This window comes from Loxodonta africana, chromosome 7, assembly GCF_030014295.1.
Source record: "Loxodonta africana isolate mLoxAfr1 chromosome 7, mLoxAfr1.hap2, whole genome shotgun sequence".
Lineage (NCBI taxonomy): Eukaryota > Metazoa > Chordata > Mammalia > Proboscidea > Elephantidae > Loxodonta > Loxodonta africana.
The window spans coordinates 85,384,734-85,403,757 of NC_087348.1; the positions used below are offsets into that span (position 1 = coordinate 85,384,734).

Consider the following 19,024-nt stretch of genomic DNA (forward strand, 5'->3'; position numbering starts at 1 on the left):
TTGTATACCCTTTTCACAGCTTCCTCTAATGTTAGTTACACATTCGTGGCACATTTGTTAAAACTAAGAGATTAACATTGGTTCACTGCTATTAACTACACTCCAGACATTATTTGGATTTTGCCAGTTTTTTCCACTGACGTTCTTTTTCTGTTCCAAGATCCAATACCGAGTTCCAATGCATTTTATTTACTCATCATTTCCCTTTCATCTTCTCTGGTCTGTAGCAGTTGCTCAGTCTTTCTTTGTTTTTCATGACCTTGGCACTCTTGAAGAGCACTGGTCAGATATTTTGTCAGAGGTTTTAATTCACCAACTTGAGCCATCCCCTCCTCCTCTCTCTCCAACATGGAGAGGAGGACATCTGGAAGTGACAGTCTACACTGCAAGACGTCTGGCTTCTCTTTGTTCCACACCAGGTCCCAGTATGTCTGCAGATTACAGAGCAGTGAATTTCAAGGTTTGATCTGCTTGAGGTGTTAGCAGTTTGTGATATCATCCAAATGGTTCTCGTAACCCAGAAACCAATCTTGTCCTCCATGGGCCCCAAGATACGCCTTTCCATATCTATCACACACCCCGATTTTCAAATTTTAGTTTTAAAAATTGCAGATTTTTATTACATTACAGGCTCTGAAAATAAGGAGGTGATTTTTTTAACGGATTCTTAACTGTGTTTTGTTCAAATACTAACTTAAGTCAAGAGAGCTTAATTTGAGAGCATCAAATCTTAAGCTTCTCTCGAACTTCATTCTAGGATCCTTTATTCCCCTTTAAACTAATAAAGGTGGTCAAGGCCAGATTGTCTCTCAACTCTGGATGGGAGAGAAAAAGATACATGGAAGTAGGACAAGTGGAACACAAGGCTGATTCTATCTGCTCACAGACAGAGTGCTCTCCGTTCTACTCAGTCTAAATCCTGTATTGTCTGGTAGGCTTTAAATAAGTCCACAAAATCAGGGTTCCTTTGGCACTGGGTTTTGGGTTACTCATGGTGCTTTACCTAGAGATTAACCAGCCCACTCAGGGTGATGTCTTAAACCAGGTCCTCTTAGGTAAGATTAAAGAACTGACCCTTTATTCAGAAGGCAATGAGTGTGGGGAATGGCGGTGGGTGGGAGGAGCGGGGAGGGAGTGAAGAAATCAGTGTAAAGGGAGAAGGAAGTGAGGCAAGAGGAAATGCAAAACAATTCAATGCAATGTGTTATCACACTGGATAAAGATACATCATGAATTTCAAGGAGACACGGTAGATCCCTCAGCCAGTGAGTTTGCTCATCAGAAGGGTTGCAAGGAGGAGCTACACCCTGAAGTAGTACACAGAAGAGAAAAGAGGAGGGTTTATTTGTTCCACTTTCTCCTGCGTCCCATGTCCCATTGGTCAGTGGTGTTTGCTCCATGGAGAGCTAACTCTCTGAACTTTTTGGTTATAAATTTGGTCCCATAGTGGTTGCTAAGAAATCTGGATCCCATGCCATGGGCTGTGATGTTTCTTCCAAATCCCAAAGTATGTGTGTGGAGTGGTGAACCAGCATTGTTGGGGTTCTGACTAAGACAGAATAAAAGAAGGGGTCAAGAAAACTGAGGTGGTACACGAGTTTAGTATCCAATACATATTATCCTGAAAAAGAGTGAAGAAAAATCTTTCCAATGGGAAGAACATCAAACAAGTGGTTGTACACTTTGCTTAGAAGAAAAGATAAACTGTTTTATCTTCATATCTTGACCATTTCAATAGTTTTGCCTTTGGTCGGGGGCTTGGAAAAAATATGATTGAAAGATTGATGACCAAAAGTTACGGGTGGAGGGTAAAACCAAAAACCAAACCCAATGCCATCAAGCCAATTCCAATTCCAACTAAGAGCAATCCTATAGGACAGAGTAGAACTGCCCCTTACTGTTTACCAAGGAGCAGCTGCTGGATTCAAACTGCTAACTTTTTGGTCAGCAGCTATATCTCTTAACCACTGTACCACCAGGGCTCCGGGAAGAGGTTACCTGTTGAATTTCTAGGAAATGGTGCAGATAAAAAAAACACTTTTGTCCTATGTGAATACCACCAGAGGGCATCCAATGCAGAGAAAACCAAAAGCCAAGCCTATTGCCTTCAAGTCAATTCCAACTCATAGCAACCCTATAGGACAGAGTAGAACTGCCCCATAGCATTTCCAAGGAGTAGCTGGTGGATTCGAACTTCTGACCTTTTGGTTAGCAGCCCAGTTCTTAACTAATGCAGAGAAGGCATTCAATAATCAGGGAGATACGATTATCCATCCAGTGAATGTTGATCAGCTCTCTGTTGCTTGTTCAATAGGATTGTGTACAAGTATCCATATCAGTAGTGGTAAATAGATAAGGCTGAGTGATATGAAGCCCACGCTTTTGAGCACAGGCAGAGCCTCTAATTGCATGAGTAAATTCTGTCATGGGCACTTGTACATAAAAGGTCAACTTTGAGTCTGATTTTTCACTATTTCTCAGAGAGTCTAGACAGTCTCCTAGTGGCAGCTTAGTTACATTGGACCAACAGCAATTTGTACTCATAGAGTAGGTACATATTCCCAAAACAGATCTGCTTTTCCCACATATATTGTCCTGCACCACCAAAAAGACATATTCCATCAAGTTAAACCATGGGGTATCCCAACAACATCACTTGCAACCATGGAACTGATTTTACAGTCAAAGAATTCTCATAATGGGCTCACCCTCTGGAATGCATGGGTCTTATAGTCTACCCCAAACGCCAGAAGCACCTGGTCCAATAGAACTGTGGGGTGAACAGCTAAAGGCTCATGTATCACACCAGTTTGAAAACCCCGCTATATGAGATTTGGAGGTTGGCATATAAATTCTGTACAAGCTTTCAATCAGCAACCAATATATAAGTATTTTTTTCATATCCAGCACACACACACTGGTCAGAGAATCAAGGAAAAGAGAAGTAGCCCCTGTTACTGTCATGGTAATAGCTCATTTACAGAATTTTTTTTTTTTTTCCATCCCCACAACATAGAGCTTAGCCAGCTTGGGGAGCCTAGCAAACAATGGAGAAGCCCTTCTACCAAGGAAAGCAAAAGTGTCCTGATAAGTTGGAATGTCTGACTATAGCCTGGATATTTGGGATTTCCTAAGCCACTGAAGACAGGGTTCTGATACTAACTGCAATGATGTATATGATTAGCAGAACTCGAGTTGCTGACACACAATAGAGACAAGGAGGGTTATGCCTAAAACCCAAATTATACACTGGAGAGATTCCTAGTTCTCATTATCCAATAACAATGGCTGATGTATTGAAAGCAATATGTGCTAACGTGTTGAAGACAGGAACATTAAGGACACTGATTCTTCAGGAAAAATGTTTGGGTCACCTCACCAGTTAAAGAATACTGAAGTGCTGTCATGGACTTAATTACGTTCCTGAAAAAATGTGTATCAATTTGGCTGGACCATGATTCCCACTATTGTGTGGTTGTCCTCCATTTTATGATTGTAATTTTATGTTAAAGAAGATGAGGGTGGGATTGTAACACCCTTACCCAGGTAACATTCCAGATCCAATGTAAAGGGAGTTTCCTGGGGTATGGCCTGCACCACCTTTTATCTCCCAAGAGATAAAAAGGAAAGGGAAGCAAGCAGAGAGTTGGGGGCCTCCCACTACGAAGAAGAAGCACCGGGAGCAGAGTGAGTTCTTTAGACCCCCGGTTCCTGCACAGAGAAGTTTCTAGTCCAGGAGAAGATTGACAAGAAAGACCTTCCTCCAGAACCGACAGAGAGAAAAGGCAGTCCCCTGGACCTGACACCCTGAATTTCGACTTTTAGCCTACTTTACTGTAAAGAAAGAAATTTCTCTTTGTCAAAGCCATCCGCTTGTGGTATTTCTGTTATAGCAGCATTAGATAACCAAGACAAGTACTGAAGCACAGGCAGTGAGTCAGGAGACTTTGGAATGAGCGGCATCTTTGATCTTGTAGCCAATTACCAAGCTGGGAACTATGCCAACTATGCATATGTTATGTTAATGATTGTGTGCATATTACTGGACAGGTACCAAAACAACCCTGTGGTAGATGCATTAATAAACCAATTGCCTTTGACTCATGACGACACCATGTGTGTCAGAGTAGAACTGTGCTCCATAGAGTTTTCAATGGCTGATTTTTCATAAGTAGATTGCCAGGCCTTTCTTCCCTGGTTCCTCTGGGTGGGTTTGAACTGCCAACCTTTAGGTTAGCGGTTGAGTGAAACCTGATTGCACCACATTGGGACCTTACATGCACTAATGTTCTTGTTGTTATGTACCATCAAGTCACTTCCAACTTATAGCAACCCTGTGTACAAGAGAGTGAAACACTGCCCAATCCTGCAACATCCTCACAATCCTTGCTATGTTTGAGCCCATTGTTGCAGCCACTGTGTCAGTCCATCTCAGTGAGGGTCTTCCTCTTTTTCACTGATCCTCTACTTTACCAAGCATGATGTCCTTCTCAAGGGACTGGTCCCTCCTGATATCATGTCCAAAGTACTTGAGACAAAGTCTTGCCATCCTCACTTCTAAGGAGCATTCTGGCTGTACTTCTTCCAAAATAGATTTTTTCCTTCTTGTGGCAGACTATGGTATATTCAATATTCTTTGTCAACACTGTAATTCAAAGGCATTAGTTCTTCTTAGGTCTTCCTTATTCATTGTCCAGCTTTCACATGCATATGAGGTGATTAAAAATACCATGACTTGGGTCAGGCACACCTTAGTCTTCAAGGTGACATCTTTGCTTCTGAACACTTTTAAAGAGGTCTTTTGCAGCACATTTGCCCAATGCAATGCCTCCTTTGATTTCTTGACTGCTGCTTCCATAGGCGTTGATTGCGGATCCAAGTAAAATGAAATCTTTGACAACTTCAATACTTTCTCTGTTTATCATGACCAATCCATGCACTAATACCCCTGCTTAATTAGATGAGTAAATTGAAGCTCAGAGAGATGGGCATCCAGCTAATAAATAGGAGGGTCCGCACTGACTGAGTCCATGTCTGCCTTATTACGAAACCTATGTTCTTCTCATACCCATTCTCTTTCCAACACAGGCTTACTCAATTCCTGCAACAAACAACAAAGGGTCTACAGTGATGTGAAACAGTCACTTTCAGGGTGTCTTTTTTCTTTGAATTTTTTCACTGTTTCCACTCTGCTTTCAGGGACTGTTTATGTTAATGGAATCAACGGAATAGGTGTAATGGTTTGGTAGATTTATCACTTTTATTACCAAACAGCCAAACAGAATGACAGGATCCACTCTCCACAGAACCCACTCACCTTCCCATTCCCCAGGCTCTAACCAAGGGATCCGTAAAAGTTTCTGTGTCCCTGACGCTCACTGAGGGTAAAAAAAAAAAAAAAATTTATTTCTGAGAGCCCGGTTCCTTCCTTATGCCCCAGTAGCTGACGTTGTCCCCACAGGCAGTTACGGAGGGACATCACACACTCCTCTAGAGTGGGCAGCTGCCGCGGAGGGGAGAAGGTTTGAAAAGGACGCATAAACCAGAGGGTGATTTTAGGTCTAGGACTTAAGAGGGAGAGCCTCCAGGGGACTCTGAGCCCCAGCTGCGCAGAGCAGGGAGGGGGAAATGGGAGAGAGGCATTACATTTGATAATGGGAGAGCGTGAGCCTAGGACGAAGTGCTGCTGAGTTTTCGTTCAACCCCAGCTTCCAAGATGCCCAAGTCTAGGGGCTCAGAATCTTCTAATACCTCTCTCACGCCAACTCCTCCTTGTCTCTTCCCGTTTGCCCTCCCACTTCTCTTCCTTCCCTACTGCTATTCCTTCTCTCCCTCCACACCCATTTCTCCTCCCCTCCCTTCAATTCTCCTCCCACTCTCCTCCCCTATTTTTGACTCGCCTTAGAGAGGAAATCGAAAGCGGAATCAGGAGTCCACCCTCGGCCTTACGAGTGTCCTGTTGAGGTGAGTGAAGCTGGCTAGGCTGGGGGATCCCAGCCTCCTCTTACCCAGATTTGAAGATTGCCTTCCACCCCTTCTCCCTAGCGGGACTTGGTCGACCCAGCAGGTCTTCCCGCGCGGGCGCCTCTGCCTAGAAGGAGGCTGGGCTCTGAAGCGACTGTAGAGTTAGCCGGCGGGAGCCAGGCCGCCCTGTTGCCGGCGCCCGTCAGGGGAGGAGGGGAGCGCGAACCTTGAAGACCCGGGATTGTAGCCCGGAGGTTGGCCCAGGGGAGCCCAGTGTGGGGCGGGCCAGCAATCCTGGAAACGGAATTTCCCTTCCCTCCTGTCTCCAATCGACGGCACTGGGTTTTTTTCCTATCTCCAAAAATCCACCTCTGAAAGTGAGAGGAACAGGGCTGCTCAGGACGTTGGACTAAGATGTATCCTGGTCCAAGACTGAGGTGGTCAGTGCTCTGGAGGAAATGAAGTCAGGAACCAGGTAGTCAAGAGAAGAGCCCAGGGAGTGCTGGCCACACTTCTGAGCGCACAGTGTCGCCTCCCTTCCCAAGCAGCTCCCTTCCCCCACTGGCCTACCCCTCAAAAGCAAAACTCCTAAATTTTTTCCTCCTCTTCCCTGTTCCTTCCTCTTTTTCATTTTAGTCTACGTAACTTTATGCAAATTATTGCATCTGTTTATTGATGTACACATGTATATGTATATATGCATGTGTATATGCATACATATATATCTCTACATTTGACTCCTGCCATTATTGTAAAGAGGAATGAATTGTCCCTAGGTGGTGCAAAGGGTTAAGAGGCTCAGTCTGAAAGGTTGGTGTTTTGAGTCTATCCAGAGGTTGGGTCTTTTAGAGGCACCTTGGAAGGCCTGGCAATCTACTGAAAAACCCAGCCATTGAAAGCCCTGTGGAACACAGTTCTACTCTTGACACAAAGAGGTCGCTATCATTCAGATAACTAGTTTAGTTTATTGTTATGATTAACTTTTCAGCAAAATCAGTGATTGATTACATGAGATGGGAGAAGATGGATGGAAAAAGCCTTGGCCCTGAGGGAAATCTTCATTAAAAAAAAAAAAATCACCAGAAGGACTCCCAAAGTGCCAGTTGGTGCAAGTGGTCCTAGTGAGAAAGCTTGAAACCCCACAGCCTCATATTCAGGCCCAGCCCTCTGACTCAGCACCTCCCACCTGAACCTCCCTTCCTGTCAAATTGGCTACTATGCCTGCCCCAACAGACAACTTGATGTATTTGAATGGGCTCAGCCCCTAGCTGGGCACAGGATTTTTTTTTTTTCCCCATCCCGTCTTCCCTTCCTTCCTTCCTTCGTTTTGTCATTTTTCCCAGGCAGTTGGATTATTTTCCCCTTGGATTGTAATGGAGACCCTTTGAAGGATTTAAGCTGGGGTGGACATGATGAAAGCATAGTTGTAAACAGCTTTACCTCTGAGATTCTGGACAATTATATTTGCCTCTTTTGGGGAGACTTAGTTTCCCCTTCCGTCTGACCAGACCATGGAGGAGAAGCCCTTGTTATTCAGATTGATGTTCTTGCTTTTTCTTGTTTTTATCCCCTCCAGTTCACCACCCCCATGTCCTCCTTTGAATCATTTTATTTTTCTCACACAACCCTTCCCACCTTCTTTCCTTTTCTCCTCTCCCCACTAGTCCCCCAGAAAATCTCCGTGGTGCTGTTTAACAGGAACACTGCCCCTATGGCCCCAGCGAAGCCCCTGGCAATGATGGAGGAGGAGGTAACATGCTGTGTCTGCCGGCATCACTTCTTGAAGCCTGTGATCATTGAATGTGGCCACAGCTTCTGCCAAAAATGCATCTCTGAGGTTGGGAAAGATGGCGGCAGTAGTTGCCCTGTGTGCCAGCAGAAATTCCTGTTCAGGAACATCTGGCCCAATCAGCACCTAGCCAGCATGGTGCACATCCTTAGACAAATGGTCCAGAGCACCAAGGAGGACATGAAGAGGGATCAGTGTAGGGTGCATGGAGAGAAACTTCACCTGTTCTGTGAGGAAGATGGAGAAGCACTTTGCTGGGTGTGTGCCCACTCACGGAAACACCGTGACCACTCCATAGTCCCTACTGAGGAAGCTACACATGAGTACCAGGTGAGGCCTTAGCACAAAGCATGAGCAGGTAAAAAGGAGATGGGCCCTGATTAGTGCTTTGTTCTCCACAGCTTGGGATAGGAGAGAGTGGCCTCTGGAGTTGAAGGACTGGGGAAAGAAAGAGTATCTCCCTCCATGTCTAATCTAAGTGGAGAGTTGCAGACTAAACACAACCTTCTCATTCCCCGAGAGTAGGGAATATGCTGTGGGAAAATCTGGCAAGGATCATGTTTCCTTGTGCCTTCCTGGTTAATTAGGAGTGAGAACGCCCCCTACCCCTGTTACCCCAACAGTGTGGGTCTAGTCTACAAGAAAACATCAGACTTTTTCTGAAGTCTTCCCATTCATCAATTCCAACCTCACTCAAGACTCCAGTACTCCAACCTTCTCTGCACCCAGGCTTTTCTAAGAACGAAGATGACCTTCCCCCACCCCATGTTACCCCACCCTACTTAGTCTGGTTAGGGATTGACTTGCTGTCTCTCTCTGCAGGAGAAGTTCCCGGTGGCATTACAGAAGCTGAGAAGAGAACGGGAGTTAGCTGAGAAGTTGGAAGTCGATACTGCTGAGAAGAGAGCAGCCTGGAAGGCAAGGGTCACACCTGGAAAGGGATCTTAGATCAGAAGCCTGGGCAGAATTCAAGTTCGTGGGCTCAGCTATACCTATCTGAATAGCTATAGGGTTGGTATATCTCACTGTCTGAGAACCAGCCATCCTCCTTGTCTCCTGATAAAGGGAAAGAAGAATGAAGGAGGCTAGAAGGAGAGCTTCCAATCAAACACAAAGATTGAGAGTCTATAGGAGAGGGGGTTGAGTGGGAGAAACCATACCCTAAAGCTCCCTGCTCCTCCGAGCCCAATCGCAGCAGATGACAGTACCAGTGCTTGGTGTCTGGGACAAATGTATCCCAAGAGAGAAGCCCAACCCCTATGCCTTGTAGGAAATGGCAAAGGCTGTGAGGAATGGGCTTAAGGGTTGAAGTAGGAAAACCAGTTTCAACAAGTGCTTGCTAGACCATGTCCAGATGGCTGGTCCAAAGTATAACAGAGAACTAAAGCTTGTTTCACACTGGTGAAGGAGTTTCACACTAGTGGAGGAGGGGCAGGTCAGGGATTAAGAGGAGTGCCAAGACCTCCTGGACAAAAAATCCCAGAAGAGGAAGATTTGAGGTGAGGGAGGGAAGAACCAGGCTGCAATAGCAAGCAGTGACTCTCCAGTTACCAGCAAAAGAGGACAGGCAAAGAATATTCCAGAAACTTCCCTTTCCTATGACTTAGAAATGATATTGTGAGCCTCTCTGTGGGAGCTTGTTGGGGGTGGGTTCAGGGATTAGTCTCTTAACAAGTCAGAGAGAAATGAAGGCCAAGGGATAACATTTGAGAGGTGACTGGGTTTTGAAAGAGATGTTGAGAAAAGTCTTGGCTGTCGTAGCCTGATACAGGTATAATTGTGGGCCAGTTTCAGTGGGCTCCCACCATTAGTCCCAGGTGCCTTACCCGCTAATCTGCCAGCAAGATTCTGTGTTTGTGTGTCCCCAGACATGACCAGAGTGTTGAATCTGCATAGGGTAGAAATAGGTACCAACACCCTCCATCCTTGAACCTTGAGTTACTCTGATAAAAACCATACCTCTCTTCCCCTTAACACTGAAGAGAAAGGTTGAGACACAAAAGTCAAGGATTCACACAGAGTTTGTGCAACAGAGAAACTTCCTCGCTAAAGAAGAAGAGAGGCAGCTGCAGAAACTTGAGAAGGGTGAGAGAGATCAGCCCAGAATCCTGGGGGAGACTGAGGCCCAACTGGCCCAGAAAAGCCAGGCCCTGCAGGTGCTGATCTCAGAGCTGAAGAGGCTTTGGGGCCCAGTACTGGTACTGCTTCAGGTGAGACCAGGGAGAGGCTACCTCTGAGATTGAAGGAGTAACTAGAGAAAAAACCGTTCCCTGGGTCTACCATTAGAGCAAATGGAAACCTGGTCCTTGGAATATTCTTAAATGAACCGATTTAGGATTCACAGATGGTTTTCATTCAAGGAATAGAATGGTACAAACTTAGGAGGGAATATTCCATGTGGCAGAGTTCCTGGCTGGTACAAACAATTAACATGCGGAGGTTCAAGTCCATTGAGAAGCACCTTAGAAGAAAGGCCTGGCAGTCTTCTTCCGAAAAAACTCAGCCATAGAAAACCCTGTGGAGGCCAGTTCTACTCTGACACACATGGGGTTGCTATGAGTCAGATGTGACATGATGACAGCTAGCTTGGTTTTTATTCCATGCAACAATGAACAGAAATGGACATCTTTGGTAAGTGCCTGACATGTACTGGGGGAGTGACTTTGAGAGAATCCTTTAATCTTTCTGAGCATCAGATTTCTCATATGTGAAATGAGTATTATGTTATATATTTCAAAGCATTTTTGTGAAAGAATCCACTAAGGTCCTCAGAGGAGTGTCTGGCCGTTGGGGAGGGTTTAATAAATGAGATATAACTAAAAATACTGAACTGAAAATCAAGAGGCAGTAGCCCAGCCCCGGCCCTGCTGTCAGTTCTCTCCATAACTCCAGGTTAAGTCATTTTCCTTTCCTGGACCTGATTTCTTCATTCGTAAAACAGCGTGGGTGGGAAGTGGACTAAATAACATGGGTACTCCAAGCTTTAGCCATAAATGTATCACCTTTATACTTTCTGCTACTTCTGTGAACTGCCTAAATGATTTTAACACAGTATTTTTCCTTAAATTGTCTCACTTTTTTAGTCTGAGTTAGTTGAGTTTAAAAGGAAATTTGTCCTAAACAATAATAGCCAAGAAATTATGTGTTGATATACTGTTGTCACGTGCCATCGAGTCAGTTTTGACTCATAGTGATGTAGAACCGCCCCATAGGGCTTCTTGGCTGTAATCTTTATGAAATCAGATTGCCAGGTGAGCTGTCCATGGAGCTGCTGGGTGGATTTGCTTTTGGTTAGTAGCCAAGTGCTTAACTGTTGCACCACCAGGGCTCCTTGTTAATATGTTACTTATATTTTATTCTAATTTATTTCATAACAAGAATAATAATAACTGCAAGCTCTTGAATAGCACGTGTTACATGCCAGGCATATCTTTATGTCAATGTAATGAGGTGGGTGCTACTATTATCCCCATTTCATAGATGAGGACACTAAGGCACAGAGACAGTAAGAGTCTTAATGAAAGACTAAAGCTAAATAACTTGACCAAGTCCACCCAAATGGAAAGAGGTAGAGCTAAGATTAAAATAAGTACATAGCTATTTTTTAAAAATTCATCAATGCCTGATCCCACTTATAGTAAATACCCAGGATAGGCAAATGCATAGAGATAGAAGGTAGATTAATAGATACCACTGGCTGGGGTAGGGAATATGGGTATGCGGGTATGGAAAGTTAATGCTTAATGGGTACAGAGTTTCTGTTTGGGGTGATGAAAAGGTTTGGAAACAAATAGTGTTGAAGGTTGTACAACATTGTGAATATAATTAATGTCTCTGACTTGTATACTTAAAAATGGGTAAAATGGCAAATTTTGTTTATATGTATTTTACCACAATTTTTAAAAAGTTCATCAGTGAACATTCTACTTAAAATCATCTTGCATCCACCGTATGTCTACCTTGCTTTGGGAAACCACGGACTAGATGGCCTCAGAAGTCCCTCTGCTCTCACATTCTACACCCACTTCTCACTGATCAACATGGTTAGGTTCCAAAGACCAGGTCATTATGTGAAAATCAGCATTATGTAAAAATGGAGGATGACCACATCAGATCACAAAATGCAGGATGACTACATTGTTACAAAACTGCCAAATTAGATCATTACATAACTGCCAACCCACTGAAAATGATGGCCCAGGCAAACTGACACATAACCTGAACCATCACAGCCAGCGTTACTCTCTCTCCACCTGGGTGTCTCTTACGGCCAGACATACTTCGTTAATGTGTAAAATAGTCGGATAGTAGATTTTTTACTCTTGTTGTAAATACAAAATTTTGGATAACGATATCATCAGTAAGAGAGCAGTAAGTATACAGTTCTTCTTTTCCCACACCTTTTCACTCATTGTCAGATGTGGTCATGAAGCCATTTCTTTCTGGCTTGTGCAAAAGGGCTGATCTGATTTGGTTGACCTGACAGGTGCTCTCTTCCCATTATCCAAATCTTGTTTCTGCCGGATATTGAACTGAGCTTTCTGGTATGGTTTTGACTAGGCCTAGGAGCCTACCAACTCCCATGTGAGGGCCCCAAACTCCCTGCACGGGAATATTCTCAGATGATTTGATTTTACCTAATGAGGGGCAGCATTAAGTACAGCACAGGATAGAGCTTTGACCAACCAGCCCTTCTTCCCCAAACAACTCAAGCCCACAGATGAGATAGAGCAGTTTCTGGGGATCCTGGTTTAGACATTCTCTCCCTGTGATTCTCTCTAGGCTTCAGCCAGGACTGTTTTCCCTCTGCCGCCCTGGATCTGGGCTTTCTCATTCATTTTCTGAGTCAGACTCCTTAGACTGAAGATCTTTCCTGTAGCTATAGGTCACACCCATGCTAGGTTCCTGGTTACCCCAAAACCACCCACACTCGAAGCTGGTCAGAAATGGCTTTCTGCCCCTAGAATGGGGCAGAGCAGTGCCCTAGGACCACAGGTTTGTGTCACATCACCCTGAGAACCAAAGTCTCAGTGGTGAACCAGTAACTCCAGAACTTACTCTGTCTCTTTTCTCCTCAGGAGGCTCAAAGTATCCTGGAAAGGTAAGGAGAGGTTTTCTTTGTCAGGGCAGGGGGTGACAAGAAGCATATGCACCTATGAAAAAGGTTCTTGAGTTAGAAAAACATGTGCTGAAGTTTTCCCCATCCTCTTCCCTATTCTCAAGGACCTGATCGTCCATGAAATATTTTCTAGTCTCAGAAGGCTAATTAATGGGCGTCCCTGTTGGTGAGTTGCCCACAGTGATTGGACTATACTGTCTTCACAAAGTGAAGCCATAGCAAGCAGAAAAATTCTGGGAAGTTCTGAGTCAACAGCCTGCTGGGATTCCTTTTTTAAATGGAATTTAACCAGTTACAAACCCCCGAGAGCCATGAGTAAGATCCACAGCATGGACGAGACTCCTTGAGTTCTTTACAGAAGTGATTCAGCCTATGTCAGCTGGCCTTGCCTGTAAAATGCAGTAGAATGTGCTTAAAGGGTGATCAGGCTTGGAGAGGAGATAGCGACTATCTGAATGCTGCGGAGGCTCATGTAGTCAGGAACTCCTGGATAGGAACTCAGTCCCTCCCCCCAACCCCCAGGGACTGAATAAAGATGTTTGTAATTTGGGTAGAATTGAATTATCACAGTCATCCATGAGGGAGGTTATGCATTAGGGTTCCAGAAGGATGTGACAGAAATTGGAGATGGAGGTCTCAAATTCTCTTTCCCTCAGGAGTGAGGCCTGGAACCGGAAGGAGCTAGGCGTTGCGTCCCCAGACCTGAGGAATGAGTGCCGTGTGCCAGGGCTGAAGAAGATGCTGAGGACATACGGAGGTGAGGCACGCTCTAGGAGTTGTGGGACTGGCCCACATGGGGAGCTGAAGGGTACAGCGTGGATGCGGAGCCGATGCCCAGGGTGGGGGAGAACAGCAGCATCTAGGAGAGATGGCAGGTTCGAGTAGGTGGGGCAGCATGGAGATAGTGAAAGTGGTTCCCTCAAAGGTCAAGGCAAGGGCCAGAGTTGGCTGGGGTGCCGTTTCCTCACACGCTGAGGCTCAGGGTCACTCCCTTGTCCTCATCCCAAAGTTTAACACATGCACAGGCCACTGACCATCACTGCCCCCAGCCACCCCACACTCTCCAAGCCTGACCATGGTCCTCTCTCTACAGTACACATCACTCCGAAGCCAGACACAGCCAGTCTGTGGCTCAGCCTTTCTGAGGATCAGAGAATAGTGAAGCTTGGAGACACCTGCCAGAACGTGCCCTGTCCTCAGTGCCCAGTGCTTCGACTCTGGAAGGCTTTACTGGGAGGTAGACATGACCGGAAATGAAGCCTGGGACCTGGCTTGGTGAACTATCCACTCACCATCTGAGAGAGGACCAGCATTACATCTGATGCAGGAATCTCTCCTTAGTCACTCTGACAGGTGATGTTCAACTTTTGCCTAAACACTCCAGTGTTGGGGAGTTTACAACCTTCCAGTGCTACGGATTCCAAGTCAGACAACTCTGCTTGTTGGAAAGTTATTTCTTCACTTGAACCAACCTACAGATTTTTTGATTTCTCCTTTTGACCTCTCCATGTTCACGGATAATCCTTCTCATTAAACACTTTGGATAAGACATGTCCTTGACATCTCTTTGTACATCATACAACTGTTTTTTTGCACATAGACATATTTTATATCTTCAACAAGGATATGAGTTCTTCATTTAGTAATTCTCCACTAAATATTGAGCATTAAGAATGTGCTAATTCCTTGCTCAGTACAGGTGATACACAGGCTGCTAAGGCAGGGATGCCACACCTATGTTTCTGTTCTGAGACAGAGAAAGAAATGATAATCACAGTGCATTGTGATCTCTGAACTTCCTACCCAGAGGCCCAGCATAGTGGAAGAAATGGTACGGAAAAGCAAATGGGAGATGGGAATATTGACATGTGTTTTTCTCTTTCTCATGCAAAACCAGATACTAGAGAATTCTTAATGCTGACAAGTGCAGCTTTACTGCTCACACAAGCCCTCATACACCATCTTCCACAAGTGCATTCTTCTACATTTATCTTGTGACCTTTTTGTTTGCACAGAGACTACTGTTTATAAGTTATAAACTTATGTCTATGTCCATATGTACATCTATATCACCTCTCTATTTTATTTAGCCTTGAAAGATGATCTCTAAGCCCGTGTCAGCTGGGGTGTAGAAATTTGGGAGCTGTGGAAGCTTAGGAGGTGAAGGGAGTGGCAAGAACCTAAAGTTCTCCTTTCCCTTGTTTCCCACCTCTGTTCTCATGATTTCCTCTGACACCAACACAAATACTCCAGGGTAATGATACTCTACTTCTAGCTCCTTTGTAGTCACAATCCCTTGCTTGTTTCTTCTGTGCATAGCTGGGGCAGCTTGGAAGCTTATAAAGCCTTTACATACTAACAACGTATAAGCATAGTTGTTAGCTACCGTCTAGTCAGCCCTCGACTTATGGTGGCCTCACGCACAACAGAATGAACCACTGCCCAGTCCGGTGCCATTCCCATGAATGCATGTGGATCAGACTGTTGTGAGCCATAGGGTTTTCTTTGGCTGATTTTTGGAAGTGGACCATCAGGCCTTCTGCCTTTCTTCCTAGCCTGTCTTAGTCTGGAAGCTCTGTTGAAACCTGTTCAGCATCATAGCAATATGCAAGCCTCCATTGGCAGACAGGTGGTGGCTGTGCGTGGGGTGCACTGGCCGGGAATCAAATGTGAGTCTCCTGCATGGAAGGCCAAAATTTTGAAAAAGTGAACAATCACTGCCCCCTGATTTTCAATCCTTTACCCAGTCTCCTTAATATCAATATTTCATGGTTACCTTCTTCCCTCAGTTTCACGTATGCCATTCAGATCCTCTGAAATGAAATTTCCTAAAGTCCTTCCCTTGTCTCCTCCTTCCTGCTCCCTGTTAACCCTATTATTAGAAGGAGATATGGGATATTGCACAGCCATTTGTCTATTTAGATTGGGGAATAACCTGGTTTAAGGACTTCGATTCCAGTGGACAGTAAGGTCTCATTCCAAAACTCATTAGATTAAGATTTATCACATATTGCCTCCATGTTTTTCTGGGGAAAGTAAAAGGACTGGCAAAGCTTGCCAACACAATTGAAATTTTCCAGACCTTTACTAACAGAATTGTAGACTGTCTTCAAGAAGGTGTTAGAGTATAATGTACCTTCTGGAAATTGTGCTTTATGACACTCTCAAAGAGACATTAGAAATTATCTGCCAAAAGGGTGGAGGATAGAAATCTTACTTCTTGTGATCTGTATGCTTGTGCTTATTATGCTTAGTTTTATGAAGTTAAATAGGTATGAAAAGGGATATTGTAGTACAAAACTCATGCCCTGATTTTCCCTCTCCATTTCCTGAAGTTGGGTCTACACCACACAGAAAACTCATGATCAAACAAAATAGGCTCTAGCATTTCACTTAGACTCTTATCCCCACAGATCAGGTAAGACCCAGGGATTGCAGAGGTTTCCACAGTCAAGCCTTTTCTGCCATTACTAAACATTTATATGTGCCATAGATGCAGAACAGTCACCTGGGTTGAGCTCCTGCCTTAACAATATGTAGAAGTCTCTCTCGGATCTGCTTGGAATGGACAGCATATACAACTGGGTTAAGGATAGGTGGGATGAGGAGATAAAAGTTGGCCAGAAGGATATGGATATGGGGAGGCACATGATGGCCAAAGCGGTAGGTGAGAGAGGAAAGAGCAATGGGGATATAGAAAACAAGGATGGCGCAGATGTGAGAACCACATGTCCCCAGGGCTTTAAGCTTGGCTTCAGGAGTTGCCAGACCCATCACAGCCCTGAAAATCATCACATAGGAGGCAGTGATGGCTAATGAATCCAGTGTCAATATCAGGAATCCAATTCCCATTCCATATAAGTTGTTGACTGTTGTGTCACCACATGCCAAGGTAACCACTGCCATGTGCTCACAATAAGAATGGGCAATTATTTGAGTCTGATAAAGGGACAGCCTAAGGCGGATCATCAGGGGCAGGGGTCCAACGTAAAGTAGCCCCCGGAGGAGTGCAGCCAGCCCCAAACAGCCCACTACCTCATGGGTGAGCACTGATGTGTGACGTCGTGGGTCACATATGGCCACATAGCAATCAAAAGCCATGGCAAGGAAGATGCCTGACTCAATAGTGGCGAAACAGTGGACGAAGAACATCTGGGTCAAGCAGGCGTCCAGACCAATGTTGCAGGCACCAAACCAGAAGATGGCCAGTAATTTGGGCATGGTAGAGGTTGACAGGACCAAGTCAATGATGGCCAACATGCACAGGAAGAAGTACATGGGCTGGTGCAGACTTTGTTCCACCCTTACCACCAGTAGAATGGTCACATTCCCCAATACAGCCACAAGGTACATGGAACCAAAGGGAATGGAGAACCAGATGTGCAAGGATTCCAGCCCTGGGATGCCAGTTAGCAAGAAGGAGGTAGGCGCTGAGCAGGCGTTATTAGAGGTAAACATGTTTGGGAATGTGATGTAGCCAGTAGGCAGGAGGTCTTAGTTTTAGACTTCTATGCCTGTGTAAGACACTGCCTCTGGCAACTGTAGACTAGCTTCTCATTTCTATCCTGGGCAAGTGGTGGAACCTATAATGAAGAAGATTTCTGAACGCCAACTTGAAAATCAATATTTTAAATATTTGGAAAAGAAACTGTCCATGATATCACCCCCTTGTTAAATGTAGAAACAGGCCTTTTCGTTATTTCTACTGTGAAATTGTCCTGCTACACTGTAGAAGTCCCCCAAAATGTTTATCCCCATTGACCTAGTTGATTTGCTTTGGGGAACTTTTCTTAAAGGAAATTGTAAATACATACAAGTTCTATGTTCAATGATTAAACGCAAACCCATATGATGTGCTCATCTCAGTATCTACATATACTTCTCCTTTCACTGTATCAATAACAATAATAATAACATTGATAACAAACACTGGTTAGCTATTTGCAACTGCTGATTTTTATAGCAATAAAAAGTTGGAAACAAGATGTGTTAAAAGATCATTGCTTAAATTCTAGTACATCCATTCATTGAGTTATAATTATTGATAACTTTTTTAGAGTTATGTGTTTACCTGGAATAATGCTTAGATCATATTATGGTAAGTAAGGAGATGGCAGGAGGCAGATTAAGCTATGACATAATTCCATTAAAATATATGCCTGTGTCACATAGATAGAGAAAAAAAAACACACCCTTCAATAGAAAAAGAAAGATTTGTACCAAGTTAGTATTTGTTGATTTTGGGTAAGTATGATCGTTGGTGCTTTTAATTTTCTTCCTTTATTATACATCTATAGTCTATCGTTTAGAAATGACCAAGAGTTTTAAAAATAAGCATATAAATAATAAAGCCTAGTCAAAAACATGTAAGGGGAGAATTTACTAAGGAAAATATTAAAACCAGAAAAAAAAAAAAACCTGCTGCCATCAAGCTGATTTTGACTCATAGTGACCCTGTAGGACACAGAACTGCCTCCACCCCCAATTTTTTTTTTTAGACCAAAAAAGAGAAAGAAAGAAATGTGCACGGGCTTGTTTAAGACAATTTGGGGGGGGGATTTTGTGATTATGTTCTTTCCCTCCTTATCTATCCACTAGGGTGATCTAAGATGGGCCTTGAAGGATGGGGAAAAATTGCCTAGGTAAAAACCTAGGAGGTAGGGAAGGTTCTCAGCAGAAATATGGCTGTGTGAAGAAAGAGCCTATAAAGATCCCATAAACCTTTATAGAAGCAGACCACCACATCTTGTTCCCACAGAGCGGGTTCAAACTGCTGAACTTTAGGTTAGTGGTGGAGTGTTTAACCACTGCACCACCAACCAAAACCCAAACTCACTGCTGTTGAGTCAATTCTGACTCATAGCGACCATATAGGACAGAGCAGAATTGCCCCACGGTTTCCAAGGAGCAGCTGGTGGTTTCAAACTGCCAACTTTTGATTAGCAGTCCAGCGCTTTAACCCCTGTACCACCAGGGCTCCTTGAATATCATCTTGGTGAAGTACAATTTCCCCTTTCTCTAACAGCGTTCTTACCAGTTTGCTAAGATTGTCAAATTAATTGACTTCTTCAAAGATGACCACATTTGGCGTAGGTCCTAATGTCGCAAAGAAAACCCAGGTTTCACGGATAAACAGAATGAGGAAGAATAAA

At 44.2% G+C, this 19,024-nt stretch overlaps 1 protein-coding gene and 1 pseudogene across 1 annotated transcript; one reads left to right on the forward strand and one right to left on the reverse strand.

The window, feature by feature from the left end:
* Positions 1 to 5,855: 5,855 nt before the first annotated feature.
* Positions 5,856 to 14,423, forward strand: LOC100663011 (E3 ubiquitin-protein ligase TRIM21-like; annotated as a pseudogene).
* Positions 14,424 to 15,353: 930 nt separating this feature from the next.
* Positions 15,354 to 17,852, reverse strand: LOC100663294 (olfactory receptor 52M1-like). Its single transcript, XM_064288576.1, has one exon. The coding sequence runs from the start codon at positions 17,328 to 17,330 to the stop codon at positions 16,377 to 16,379; it is 954 nt and encodes a 317-aa protein (XP_064144646.1). The 5' UTR covers positions 17,331 to 17,852; the 3' UTR covers positions 15,354 to 16,376.
* Positions 17,853 to 19,024: the final 1,172 nt, after the last annotated feature.